Genomic DNA, 14,825 nt, shown 5'->3' on the forward strand with positions numbered 1-14,825 from the left:
ATGGCTTTAAAAACATTTAAAAAGTTATTTTATTAGGAGACTGGAATGGAGTAATTGATACAAGAAGGGATAAGAGAACCTCCTCCAAGAAGATACCTATACATGCAAAATTACCAAAATCCTTTTTTGAAATGATGGAAGACTTTGAGTTTAGAGATATATGGAGGTTACGGAATCCAGATGAGAGAGATTTTACTTTTTTTTCTGATAGGCATCAATCTTTTTCACGCATTGATTTTATTTTAATTTCTAATGACTTGCTTTCTAGGGTGAAGAAAACGAAGATATTTCTGAGGTGTTTAACTGACCATAGCCCAGTATGGATGGAATTATTACAAGGGAAAAAAGGTGGTAGAACATGGAGGTTGAATGAAAATCTGTTTAGATATGAGGATAATGTAACTTATTGTAAGAAACAGTTAAAAGAATTTTTTGATTTTAATATGTACAAAGGGACACCTATAGGAACTGTGTGGGAAGCGAGCAAAGCGTTTATTAGAGGGATATTGATTTATTTGGACAACAGGCAAAGGAATAATAAACAAAGGCAGCGTAGATATTTGGAAGAAGAAATTCAAAGGAAGCAACAGTTATTAATTCAAAACCCACAAGATCATAAACTTAAAGAGGCTATAAAAATATTACAGAGTCAATTTAATATGTTAATGGCAGACCAGGTGGCAACGAATATACAATATGCTAAACATAATACCTTTTGTAATGCAAATAAACCTGGGAGATGGTTGGCATATAATTTAAGGAAGAAACAGAAAAGCACGTGTCATACAAAAATAGAATATAAAGGTAAAGAGATATACCAACAGGATAAAATTAAAAGGCATTCTCAGAATTTTATACTGCACTATATGCAAAAGACAAAATATTGATAGGGACATTTATGATTATTTGAAAGATTATAAGGTGAATATTCTAACATTAGAACAGAGGAGGAGCTGAACCGCCGATAGCTACTGGAGAAATAGTGGAGGCAATTAAACAATTAAAATGGGAAAACCCTGGTACAGATGGTCTTACAGCAACTTATTATAAAAACACAGGATGAAATATTAGGCCCACTTAAAGAATTATTTAATCAGATACAATTAGGAGTGGGAATACCCCGTCATGGAAAACATCTTTTATTTCACTGATACCAAAGAGGAGCAAGACTGCTCTAAACCTGGTAACTATAGGCCGATTTCACTTTTAAATAATGATTATAAGATTTTGTAAAATAATAGCAAATAGATTAATGATAGTTTTACAACAAAGAATTCATACTGATCAATCTGGTTTTATAAAAGGGAGGCAGATGAGGAATAATGTTAGACAGATTATTAATATATTGGAATATTTGGAAAAGAAGAATACTTCAGCGGCACTTATTTTTTGGATGCAGAGAACGCTTTTGATGGATTGCATTGGGATTTTTATTTTAAATTAATAGAGAAAATGCAATTTGGAGACTGTTTTATTAGAATAATTAAAGCGATTTATGGAGAGCAAACAGCACAGATTATAGTAAATGGTAGTTTGACAGAAGTTATTAAGATTGCGAAGGAACAAGACAGGGATGTCCCTTATCACCATTATTGTTTGTTTTGACTCTGGAACCATTATTAGATAAAATACGAGAATTAATGAAAATAGAGGAATTAAGATTAGACAATATGAGTACAAAGTTAGAGCTTTTGCAGATGATGTAGTGGTTACGTTAACGAATCCTATAAATTCAAGTAGATTTTGTTGGAAGTAATTGATAAATATGGAAAGGTATCAGGATTTAAAATAAATCAGAATAAAACAAAAGTGATAATTAAAAATATGTCTATACAACAGAAACAAAAACTAGAGGAAATGACAGGATTTGAGGTAGTAAAAAGGTTAAATATTTAGGGTCTATATTAGCTCATCGAACAAGAAACTTTATAAGAATAATTATGACTTGCTATGGCAAAAGTTCAGAATGATATGAGTGGCTGGAAGAAATTGCAGTTATCCCTATTGGGAAGGATTGCTATTAAAATGAATGTGTTACCTAGATTTTGTTTCTGTTCCAGATGATACCTATAATTAAAAAGGATAAAATTTGGAAGATTGGCAGAGTGGGATTAATAAATTTATATGGCAGGGTAAAAGGCGAGGTTAAAATGAAAATAATACAGGATTCACGGGAAAGAGGTGGTTTAAGAATGCCTAACTTTAAACTATATTATGAAGCAGTAACCCTTTCAGTAATAAGTGACTGGTTTAACTTAACAGAGGAAAGAATTTTGAATATAGAAGGTTATGACTTGTTATATGGATGGCATGCGTACTTATTTTATGGAAAAAAGTGGATAGGGCTTTTAAGAATCATGTGTTGAGAAGTGCTCTTTATGGTCTGGAATAAATATTCCTATTAATTAGATAACAAGATTCCTATATGGGCGAGCCCTAGACATGCAATAGAGAATATAAATATAGAACAGAAACAGGAAATGATTACATATAAAGAACTTTTGTATGCTGAAGGAGGTAGATTGCAATTAAAATCATTACAGGTATTAAATGAAGAAGGGAGGAATTATACTTGGTTTCAATATGGGCAAATAAGTGCTAGATGGAAAGAAGATCAAAAATTGGTATAATGCAAAGGAGGAAAATTTAATAAAGCAAATTAGAAATCAGACCCAGGAGCATATAAAGAGATTGTATAATGTGTTGCTTGAAATAGATTCGGAAAAGGATTTGGTAAAGGATTGTATGATAAAATGGGCACAGAATATTCAGGAACCAATAATGTTGGAAACATGGGAGAAAATCTGGGTTAGAAATGTTAAGTTTACACAAGCACAGAATTTAAGGGAAAATTTTTATAAGATGTTTTATAGATGGCATTTAGATCCCAAAAAATTATCATGTATGTATCCTAATATCCAAGCGAAATGTTGGAGGTGTGATTGTGATGATGCTACATATTTTCATATTTGGTGGACTTGCAAGAAAATTAAGGTCTTTTGGATAAGAATTTGGTGGATTATTCAAAATGTACTGAAGAAGAAGATAAAGTTCCTGCCACAATTTTTCCTTTTGGGAATTATAATGGATTGTACAGGGATTGAGACTAAATTGATTTTGAATTTAATAACAGCAGCAAGACTGTTGATTGGACAATACTGGAAGAAAGAAGAGATACCTACAATAGAAGAATGGATATTGAAAGTTATTAATTTGGCTGAGATGGCTAAAATCTCAGCGTTTTAAAAGACAATACGCAGGAAAGATATTTAATTGAATGGAAAAATGGATTGATTATCTACAAAACAGATATCAGATTAAGAAATATCAGATTGCCTTTGAATAATTAGAAAGTTATTTTATGTAATGGGAGGGGTTGGGAGACGAAAAGCTTTGGATGTGGTTATTTGGATTGGACTTTACCTTGTGATTGACCCGGAAGCCGGGGGTGGGGAGGAGGGGGTGTTTTGTTTTTTTTGGGAGGGAGGGGGAAAAAAGGGGGGAAAATGTTTTTGTTTTTTTAAAACTCTTTCAATTAAAAAAAAAAAAAAGCTGATATCAAAGGCAAATGTTCTGTCTCAATTCACAGATAAAAAATGGTGAGTGAAAATAAGTTAGGGAAGCCTTTTATTATAGAGAATAAGTGATAAATTTAAGGAACGTACAGAATGTCTCAAATGCAGGAGAGTAAACAATGCAAAATCCTCCTAAACCAGGTGCCAACTAGGAGTCAGAGTTAACTTAAAGGAATCTTTAATTTTACCAGATTTTAACTTCTTAATGTTAATATTATAAGCAGGCGAAAAGAATACTACTACTTGTTTTATATTAATTTTGCAAAAAATAAAAGAGAAAAAATAAAAGGGTGTCTTAATTTTAATATACTGTATTTTTCGGAGTATAAGATGCTCTGGACTATAAGATGCACCTACCTTTTTTGGTGAGGAAAACAAGAAAAAGAAATCTGCCTCTGCCTCCCAGCAATTTTGCCTCATTGCAGCAAACAGCAAACAGCCTGCTTTCATTTTCGTTTTCAGCATAGCTTGATTAGCACAAGAAAAAAAAACTGCTCCCACCAATTTACCTCCTTGCAGCAATCAGTAGAGGCCCGCAGCAATAGGCAATGACAATGTCATGTCCCACTCCTCCGCTGACGGCCGGGTCAGGGAAATCCGAATCAGGTGTGCCTCTGCAGCTCTGCCAAAGTCCTAGCAAAGTCCTCAGGGCAGGCAGGAGACCAGAAAGTGACTTCAGCAAGATATGTTTAGACTTTGCCTGACTCAGAGAATGCCAGAAAGCAGATCCTTTATATAGGCCATGGGGTGTGGCTCCATGACTCAGCACTTATCCAGGCCTGCCCCTCCCTTCCTTCTGTTGCCTCCGTCTATCAACTCTTCTGACGAGGTCACTCAGTCGGCAGCTGTTGGTAATTGACCTTCCTCAGGCTCACATGCTGTGGAGGAGGGGGAGGGGACTAGTTGCTCCGTTTGCCTGGGCATGGAGCCAGAGCTGGGGGCTGGAGATACTTGCTCTTCTTCAGCCTGTCTGGGCATGGAGCCAGGGCTGGGGCCGGGAGATGCCCCCTCCTCAGCCTGTCTGGGCATGGAGCCAGGGCTGGGGCCGGGAGGCATGCTAGGACATTCTTCAGCGTTCGGAAGCAGATAAGCAGACCCCGGCTGTGGTGGTGAGATCGGACGAGACACAACAGACAATCCCTGCAGCCTGAAACAGCTGAGAGTTGGGAGGCCAATCCAAGAGACAATTAACTTGTGCTAATTAGGCTGTGCTGAAGCTGAAATGGGCTGTTTATTCTTGCTGTTTGCTACAAGGAGGTAAATTGCTGGGAGGCAGAGGCCAAAGGGTGGGGGCCAGTGGGTGGGCGAGGCTACATTTGGTGTATAAAACGCACCCAAATTTTCACCCTCTTTTAGGGGGGGAAAAGGTGCATCTTATACTCCGAAAAATACAGTATTTATTTTATGAAAAGCTGCTATTTGAGAAACAATGAAACAATCCAATATGAGAGTACAGGGTTAAGACAAAAGGAAAGTCCAAAAGATGCCAGCATATTAATACATACCTCAGTGCACTCATCTCTCTCATCAATCAGCCTCTTAAGGTGAAAAACCATATTTCTGGAAAGAGACTCTAGTTCTTCTGGAGCCATAGCTGGTAACTCTAACCACTGCAAGTCAAATACATTCTCTTGATTATGGGTTACCTGAAAGTAAGAAAGGTAAAAGGCCATGAACGTTTGTTTATTGTTAGGTATGAATAATAGATGAATCAGCCAACAAGTCTGATCCTGGCCTTGGTATAATAAATAAACAGTAGACCAAACTGCAGAGATTTGTTAGTCACACCCACTAGCTTGCATAAGAAATTGTACCAGATCACTGTGTGCTGTTTGGCAGCCCACTTTTAATGATGGAAAGACTTATTAAGATTTTTTCACCATGATCTTTTCTTTTGGCTTACTCTATTTTTGCAAACCATTTGCATGTGTTATCCCTGCCCAGACTGTCACGCTTAAGTTGCAATGTACACACTGTTGTTCTCATAGTGATGTTTAAGAATGCCAACTAAGTAAATTAATTTCTAATAACTTTTCGGTATAATTTATGATAAACGGTTGTAATACTTGTTTATGCCAATAGGAATACTTTTATCTTGATTTATCAAATTATTCTTCCCAAATCCGATCACTTTGACTTCCAACAGCAGGAAACAATAACTGGGTGAGGAAATAAGGAGACTGGAGAAGGATACCCAAAACGTTGGCAAATCCAAGTTACAGGCAAACTGAAAACCTATTAATCTGCTCCTGCTTGGTAGTTGTAGGCAATAAATGAAATGTGCATTATTTTAGTGAAAAGACATTATATTTATTCTAAGCTATTGATTGGATTTTCCTCAACAAAAATGTAATGGCTATGAAAATTAGAAATCCAGGATTTTAGCACAGCTAATAAAATAGTCAAAATGGATGTGTTTCTAAGCTAGGTTTGTTTTTCTACTAATAGCCAGTGGTCAAAATAAATAAAATTTGCATTATGAAATTAAATATAGCTGTAGTTTTGGAATAACAATTTAAAAATCAAAGAACAATTTAAAAAAAATAATACTGAACTTTTGCAGTAAGGCCTTATTTCTTCATCCATGCAATGCAAGTTTTTCTTGATGTGGTAAATATTTTAAAAATCAACATACTGATGCAAACAACATTAATCATCAATTTAATATACTGGCTAATGTGTTGAATTTAGACTAGGAGACTGGGGTTTAAATCTCCACTTCAGTAGTGAGCTGATTGGGTGAATCTGAGCCAGTCACTCTCTTTCTCAAACCAGCTTGAGTTGCTCTGGGGTTGATAAAATGAGGGGAAACACCCCCGCCCCATGTACCCTGCCTGGGGTTCTCAAGAGAAAAGGTGAATATAAATACAATAATGAGAATTACAGGACAAGAATACGGTGACTGAAAAAATGTGTTTGTATTATATAACTGAAGAAAAGCTAAATGTTGGTGAAGCAACATTCAGGTGGGAAGATCATATATAACCGTGATGGTGAACCTATGACATTCATGCCAGAGGTTGCCCACAGTCCCCTCCCCCCGTGGGGATGTGAACTGTTGCCCCAGTTCAGCTCTGCCGCGCATGCGCACGCACCTCCCGCCAGCTAGCTGGTCTTTGGGTCTCTGCCACGCTGGGGTGGGGCGCATGTGGAGGCGGCGCGCACATGTGCGGGATGGCGGGGCATGCATGTGCAGAAGGGCGGGGGCGTGCAAGGGGGCCACATATGCACAGAAGGCGCAGAGCGCTGTGCAGGGGGCACACACACTTTGCATTTTAGGGGTTTGGACGCACTTTGGGCACTTGGTCCAGAAAAGGTTACTGATATATAACATTACCCTTGGTGGTGTTATTCGGCCTCTGACATTTTTTTTAAAAGGATAGTTTTGAGTATGAAATGAATTGTAGCAATAGAACAATTAACTGCTAGGCTAGGTTAAAAAAAAAGAATGGAGAAAATGCATAATCCGGACAACAGAAAGGAAGTTTTATTATAAAACATTATTAGAACTTTGAGGTAATTAGAATGTCACCTCCTGGATATGTGAAACAATTGCGGCTTGAGTTTCAATATCTAGCTGCTTTATTCTTTCAATGAATTCTTCTTTTCTTTCACACTGTAAGCAAAAAAATAATAATAATGAATGCATCCTACACAAGTTTATCAGGAGCACAAATACAAAGCACTTTTACTATTCTGAATATTTAGAAGTTCAATGATATATTAATGTAACAATTAGGGAGGGGTAAGAAATTTCATCACTATTTAGAAAGTTTATGTCAAGTATGATTTAAGTAGTTAATAAATTATTTCCAAATGCTGAAGTCCTAACCGCGTAACAAAAAGATTGACCTTAAATCCTGGTTCCCATAGTTATTTTAGCAGAATTGTGTGTTCACATTATACAACCTTTCCAATAACAGTTAATCTATTCTTCTTGTGCATAACCCTTATTGCTTTTGGCACTTTAACACGGGACTGAATAATTGGAAATAAAATATAATACAACTGAGTGAATGTCTAAATCTGGTAAAAGCTGCTAAGAGCATCTGAATACTTATAACATTTATTTATTTATTTATTTATAATTACATTTCTATACCGCACCATCTCCCGAAGGACTCAGGGCAGTGTACAGCCAATATTAAAATACACATAACACTATGATATAAATATAATAAATAAACACTATTTAAAATTTGGGTGGGGGCTTGGTTGTGCTCAGATTAGTCTGAGTTGCAGGGGGATTTGAGCTGGTGAGCTGCATTGCTGTTGTTTGGCAATGCAGCTCACCAGCTCAAATCCCCCTGCAACTCAGACTAATCTGAGCACAACCAAGCCCCACCCAAACAGGACACACCCCCAGCCAATCAGAGCACAAAAAAACCCATCCAATCAGAGCACAGCCAAGCTCCCACCCAATCAGTTCAAACCCCACTAGCAGTTAAAAGGAAGAAACAGCTGCAATCACACTTGCTCCCAGAAGCACGTTGAAGCCTGAAGATGAGGAATGAGACTTCGTCGAAACGTCGCCAAGACACTTCCAATTTTACGCGGGAGAAAACCCGAATAACCAAAGACCTACATACAAACACCCGCGAAAACCTCAGAAAATATATATTTGGTTGGTTGTGCTCAGATTAGTCTGAGCTGCAGGGGGATTTGAGCTGGTGAGCTGCATTGCTGTTGTTTGGCTTCGTGGTCGTGGTCGTGCTACATCTTCATAGTGGGTGTCAGTCTGCTGCATGTATGGATTGGAGGGGTTTGAAATGGCTAATGTTGCAGCTGCGGTCTGGCTTCTGGTCCTTGGTCGTGCTTCATGATCAATGTGGGTTTGGGTCTGCTTTCTGGGTGGATGTGTGGTGGTGACATCCTGTGTGGACCTTGTGAGTGTGGTTCTGGTGTCATTCCTCGGGTTAGGGACTCGTTTGTCAATAAGGGTGGGTTTCCAAATGGCTGGTAGGCGGGAGGTATCATCTCGTTTGTTCATGCTGTGTGGGCGTTTTTCTATCTCAATGGCTTCTCTGATTATTCTGTTGTTAAAGTGTTCCGTTTTGGCGATAGTTCTGGTCTTTTTAAAGTCAATATCGTGTCCTGTGGCTTTAAAGTGTTGGACCAGGGAAGAAGTTGGTTCCTCTTTTTTGAATGAGTCCTTGTGTTCTTCAATGCGTGCACTTATTCTTCTGTTGGTTTGTCCAATGTATGTGGCGGTGCAGGCGGTGCATGGGATTTCATATACTCCTTGATTTTCTAACTCAATTTTGTCTTAGGATGGTGGATATTTTTTGGTTTGTGCAGAATGCTCTCTTGATGTTGTGTTTGTGGAGGATCTTGATAATTCTGTCTGTGGTGCCTTTTATATATGGGAGGAGGGCTGTGCCGTTTTCTTGTTCTCTGTCTTGGATTTTAGTGGGAGGTTCTTTTTGGATTAGTTTGGTAATCTTATTTCTCTGGAATCCATTGGATGTTAGTACGTTAGTGAGAGTGTGTAATTCAGTTTTTAGGTGTTGTTCGTCAGCTAAGCGTTTTGTTCTGGAGATGAGTGTCTTGGCTACGGAGTTGATCTGTGCTGGGTGGTGGTGTGAGAGTGCGTGCAGATAGCGGTTTGTGTGTGTTTTCTTCTGGTAGATGGTGTGTCCTAGGGAGCCATTGGGTTTCCTGTAGACTAAGACATCTAGGAAGGGAAGTTGGTTGTTAACTTCTGTTTCCATGGTGAACTGTATTTTGGGGTGTAGGCTATTGAGGTGTGTGAGGAAGTTGTCAAGTTTTTCTCTCCCATGTGGCCAGATTATGAAGGTGTCGTCTACGTATCTGAGCCAGAGTTTAGGTTTGTGATCAGATTTTTCTAGTGCTTGGGTTTCAAAGTGTTCCATGTAGAGGTTGGCAATGACAGGTGAGAGGGGTGATCCCATGGGTGCTCCTTCTATTTGTTTGTATTTTTGTCCGTTATAGATGAAGTATGTGTTGGATAGGCAGTGGTTGGTCAGATCTAGGATGTGCTTGGGGGGGTTATATTTGTTTTGGATAGCTGTCAAGGCTTCTTTGATTGGCACTTGGGTGAAGAGGGATATGACATCAAAGCTCACGAGTAGGTCGCTGGGCTGTAAGTTTTGTTTCTTTATGATCTCTATGAACTGGAATGATGCTTTTTGTTTATATTTTTGTTTTTTGAGATTTTATGAATGATTTATTATCTCGGATTGCAAACTGACTATGGAGATTCTTAATCATCCAGGTCATAGTTGTCTCAAAGATGCTGGATAGTGTGTGTGTGGATGTGGATGAAAGGCTTAGTTCTAACTATAATCCTTCCATCCCTCCAACCATTAATTAGAACTGATGAAGCTTCTTGGAAGAGAAGCGAAATGTCTGCTTCCTCAGGGAAAAAACATTTCTTCCTCAAGGAAAAAAAACACATAGTAAAGCTGTCTTTTCAGGGGGAAAAGCCTCCTTTGAGATTATTGCAAACTGGGTTTAACCAAAGATGGCTTACAGCCTCATGTAATAATTCTTAAGAAAATAATTTATTCAAATGAATTAATAGCAATCAAAACCAAATTTACCTGTACAGCACAACCCAATACCAAAAGTAGCAGTTTCTTAATTTCATCCATACTTTTACCTAAGAAGCAAAAAAAATGACCATTAATAATAAAGAAGCAAAAAATTGACTATTAATATAAAAATTATAAAGGTTTTTATTTTAAAAAGTATATCATGTCCAATTTAAAATCAGTGGCAAACTGCTGTTTAGGAGACTGCAAATCCTTAAATTTGGATCACATACAAGGTGATTTTATGTTGTATTTTTGTTTTTCTGCTAGGGAATATAAACTCTTTATAACTTGAAATTATAACTGTAGATTTCTGCCCTAAATTATATAACTGAGTTTTAGAACAACGTATAATGTTATAAATGGAATTTGATTTAGTATGATTAAAAGGCTGGAAATAATTCATTATGATCCATACTAACTGAATTACAGCATACAGAACATCTTTTAATCATAACAAACATCTAATTTAATTGTTATGTTAAATATTTCTTTGTTAAATTTTTTTTATGTAGAATTAAAAATAACTGTTTTTTCCCCAAGCAATGGACTCTGTAAATTGACCTACTCTGGGGGAACAATGTGTTACTCTTTCATGTCTAGTTTTGCATGACTGAAATTCATCCTCCTTGTTCCAATCGAGCTAATACAATCACATGCTCCCTGAAATAATTGTGCCTATTAAATGCTCCTGGGAGATAGTGGGAGGAGGCTGAAGTCATTGAGCAAAAGACCTTTATGAGCTGGGACTGGGCGTAAATGTAATGACAATTCTTCTGTTTCCCTCTAGGTCACCTTAAAAAGAACACTAGAAGCTAGTCACTATTTCAACATTTACCCTTTCACTTGTTTTAGAAAAGATAGCTGTTTTTATTTTTAGCTTTCTCTACTAAATACTAAATACTGAATAGATGGGCATGATGGGGACAAAGATGAAATACCCCCATCTGACACAGAATTAATGGGTACCACATAACCATTGTGGCTTGAGGTTTCACTCAATAGAAAAATCTGTTGTCTCTAAAAATGATTACTCACTGTATCTGCCTGTTCTTTCTTTCTTTCTTTCTTTCTTTCTTTCTTTCTTTCTTTCTTTCTTTCTTTCTTTCTTTCTTTCTTTCTTTTTCTCCCCCCCTCCCACCCACAATGCATTCTTTTTCTTTCTTAACTTCAAATATATATTTAGGGAAAACTAGATAATTCCTTCCAGACATCATTCTGGCATTACTACTGTAATAGTTAGCAGGTTTGTAAGGAGACTGTGAAAGAGAAACTTGGTTTAACAGGTTCAGCAAATTATGTCATTATTTAAATGAGGATTCTGGCTATAAGTTTCAAAAAGCAAAAAAGCACATGTCCTTTGAATAGTATTGAAGTAATTCTTATGCATTTACATTCTATATGAAAAGGGTAGCACACATTTTGATTATGTTTTCCATTAATAATTTATTCAGCAGCATTATATGCATCATCTCTTAGGTCCTTCCTTTTTTGCTTACATCTCTGCTTCACAAACTCCCAGGCTTTTAACTATATATGAATCAGAGTCCAGTTTTTACATCTGATGAAGTAAAAACTATCTTCCCTGCAGAAATGGATTGCCACAATGGATTGTGAACTGAAGGGACCACAGAATGCTCCATCTTTTAAATTTGAAGAATGGGGTCTCCTACAAGACCATCAGTGCTTTAAAAATTAACTCAGTGCCATTTTCCTTTTCCAAAAATTCCAAGGCAGCTGCTTTCACACTAGCTAACTAGGTAATTAAAATGGAAGGATTTGTAGTACAACCATCTGCTCCCCACAATGGGCTAAGGTCTTTAGATCTTTAGGGAATAAAATCTAGTCTAGAAGCTTTTCTATAGTATAAAACCAGAGAAGGGCCCCCACTCTCACAGTGTGAGAAATAGGGTAGAAACAGATGGTAAGATTTTGTGGAAGGCAGCAAAGTGATTACAGCACAACACAAAGATAAAATGACAAAGAAATAAGATTAGGAGAATAAACAAGAAAAGAATGGTTGGAAACACTGTTTTAAAGTTAAGACATTTGATGCACTCAGTTTGCTGGGTGAAAAGTTTGTTTTCATAGAAATTATGGATTGAATAGACTTAAACCTATTTTTTAAAAAAGGAATGAAAAATCCAATATTTACTTGATTAATTTCCTCATTCTTCTACATCTTATACACTACACTACAACAAACAGTGGTAAATTTGAATGGTTTAAGAAGGATCTGTCAATTAATTGAGTGTGGTCTGATAGATGACATTATTATAAACATCGTTCAATTAGTGTTGCCAAAATTAACTGAAATGCTTTATCAATAAATGTTCAATGCTTTGCCTTCTGTATCAATCAGACCACTACTCCTTTTGCTGATATTGCCAGTGTTATCAAATGAAGTAGTCAATCTATCCTGCTCTAGGACAAGTCAGTCTTGTTGCAGTGTCTTTTCTCTGCGTCACTTCTCAGCAATAGTTCAAAACAATCCATTAGTTTAGCATGGAGACCGTAACTTCTGAGCTGTTATATACTGGAAAGCATTTTGTGGCACCTCTGTAGCCAAAGAAATTACTAGCAAAGGGTCAAGAGAAATGCAAGCTACATAAAGAAAAACTGGCTAAGATACCACTTTAGGAAGACTCTTTGTAGTATATTACCACTGCACAAAGCATTTGAAACAGTGCTTTGCAACATTTATTTATTTATTTATTTATTTATTTGTCAACAAATACAAGAAAACAAGTAACAGAGTAGACACAGACATGGACACATGAAAAATTTTTAGCACACACACAAAAAAGGATATAAATTGGCAAAACATAGCCATAAACACACAGAATGATTACATATAATTGGGAACAGTAGGACAGGGATGGTAGGCTTGTGCACGCCCCCTTAGGGACTTCTTAAGAAACATGAAAGGTCCATGGTAGACAGTTTACGGTAAAAAGTATGGGGATTAGAGAGACTAACAACAGGATCCGGTAGATTGTTCCAGACATTTACTATTGCAAAAGTCATATTTCCTGAAATTAAGATTAGAGCGAATTACATTGAGTTTAAATCTATATGGCCCTTGTATTATTGTAGTTGAACCACCTTCTCATCATCAAATCTGTTAGGCCCTTGATGGCGAACCTATGGCACACGTGCCAGAGCAGCACCCTCTCTGTGGGCACATGAGCTATTGCCTCAGCTCCACTGTGCCTCCTGCTGGCCAGCTGGTCTTCGGGTCTCTGCTGTGCATGTGTAGGGGCCAGGGTTCACATGGGGGGCTTGCACGTGTGCATGGGGATGCACATGGGGGGGCTGCACATGCATGCGGGCAGGCACATGCAGGGGGCTGCACGTGCACGCATGCATGGGGAGGCGGGGCGAATGCGGAAGGTACGCGCACATACATAGGAGTACACATTGCATTTTGGGGATTCGGGCAAGCATGTGCGCATTTGCACGTGCACGTGCACCCTTTGGGCACTTGGTCCGGAAAAGGTTAGCCATCACTGTGTTAGGCCATGGGAGAGATTGCTGATGTTCCAGGGTTTATGGACTGCAGTGTGTTATCAAGAACTACAATTGCTAAAGGAGTCAGCTACACTCATGAAGAGAGTTTATAACATACATATTCTCCCTCCCTCCCTCCCTCTCTGTAAAAAAAAGCTGTGTGTGTGTGTGTGTGTGTGTGTGTACATGTATATTTATATTTGTACTAGTTTGTTAAGCTAAGGCCACTGTATAATAAGAAATAAGAACAGATTACTGACTTGAATTTACCTTGTAGAAGTAACTCTGTGTGGGTGTGTTTATGTGTATTTACATGTTCCTGTGCATTTCCCACCATCTCACATCTATTAATAGAAGTTCTTGTACGACATATGAATTACAAAGCAGAATTGAGTCTACAAGTTACGTTCAGTATTTTATTGGGCTTTAAAAATAAGGCTTAATTTTTGAAGTCAGCCTATAATGCTAGCAATTTGTTAGCATATCCAAGTAGTAACCAGGTACAATTCTGCTTAGCTCTGAAGCCCAGGCAATCAACTAAATGTTGGCATTACAAGGGTTGCCATTATTTTTGTATGAGTATGTTGTCAGGTGAGCCATGATTCAAAATTGAATTTTCAGATTAAAATGTATATCTTTCTCCTGTGGGAAAGCAAGAGTAGAACATCTAGTTGAAATTATGATAATACCACCTTGATGGATGAAACCTTGTGAGCCTTGTAGTTGAACCACCTTCTCATCATCAAATATTGACCAAAAATATTGCTCAGTACCCCGTAGCCCATTATTAGAAAAGGTAAAATTAGCTTGTGATTGTTGGTTATAATACCCAGTATTTGCTCTGGGAAGTCTGGGGGGGGGGAAGGGGGAGGAGGGGGGGAAGGGGGGGAAAATGAATCAACAAGTGATACATGGACTGATTATTAATGTACAGTAATTTTTGAAGATATGAAATTAAAAAATTTAAAATGATATTGGGGATGCTCGACTGCCATTTCAGGAAGAAAAGGAGAGAGGAGTAGAAGGAGGGTAGATAGGAAAGTGTAGAGAAGGAGGAGAGGAGTAGAAGGAGGGTAGATAGGAAAGTGTAGAGAAGGAGGAGTGGAGAAGGAGAGGAAGTAGTAAAGTGAAGGGGATGAAGGAAGGGAAAGTAGTAGAGGGTAGAGAGGGAAATTGTGTAGAAAGG

The 14,825-nt window shown here is 37.7% G+C and overlaps 1 protein-coding gene across 1 annotated transcript in view; it reads right to left on the bottom strand.

The window, feature by feature from the left end:
• CCDC88C (coiled-coil domain containing 88C) overlaps positions 1 to 14,825 on the bottom strand; it is a 109,061-nt gene that overhangs the window by 46,725 nt on the left and 47,511 nt on the right. Inside the window, exons 5-7 of the mRNA XM_058162566.1 lie at positions 10,139 to 10,197; positions 7,108 to 7,191; positions 5,081 to 5,221 (exon numbers count right to left, since the gene is read on the bottom strand). Coding sequence (XP_058018549.1) covers positions 5,081 to 5,221; positions 7,108 to 7,191; positions 10,139 to 10,197 — 284 coding nt within the window. The remainder of the gene's footprint in view (positions 1 to 5,080; positions 5,222 to 7,107; positions 7,192 to 10,138; positions 10,198 to 14,825) is intronic.

This window comes from Ahaetulla prasina, chromosome 1, assembly GCF_028640845.1.
Source record: "Ahaetulla prasina isolate Xishuangbanna chromosome 1, ASM2864084v1, whole genome shotgun sequence".
NCBI lineage: Eukaryota > Metazoa > Chordata > Lepidosauria > Squamata > Colubridae > Ahaetulla > Ahaetulla prasina.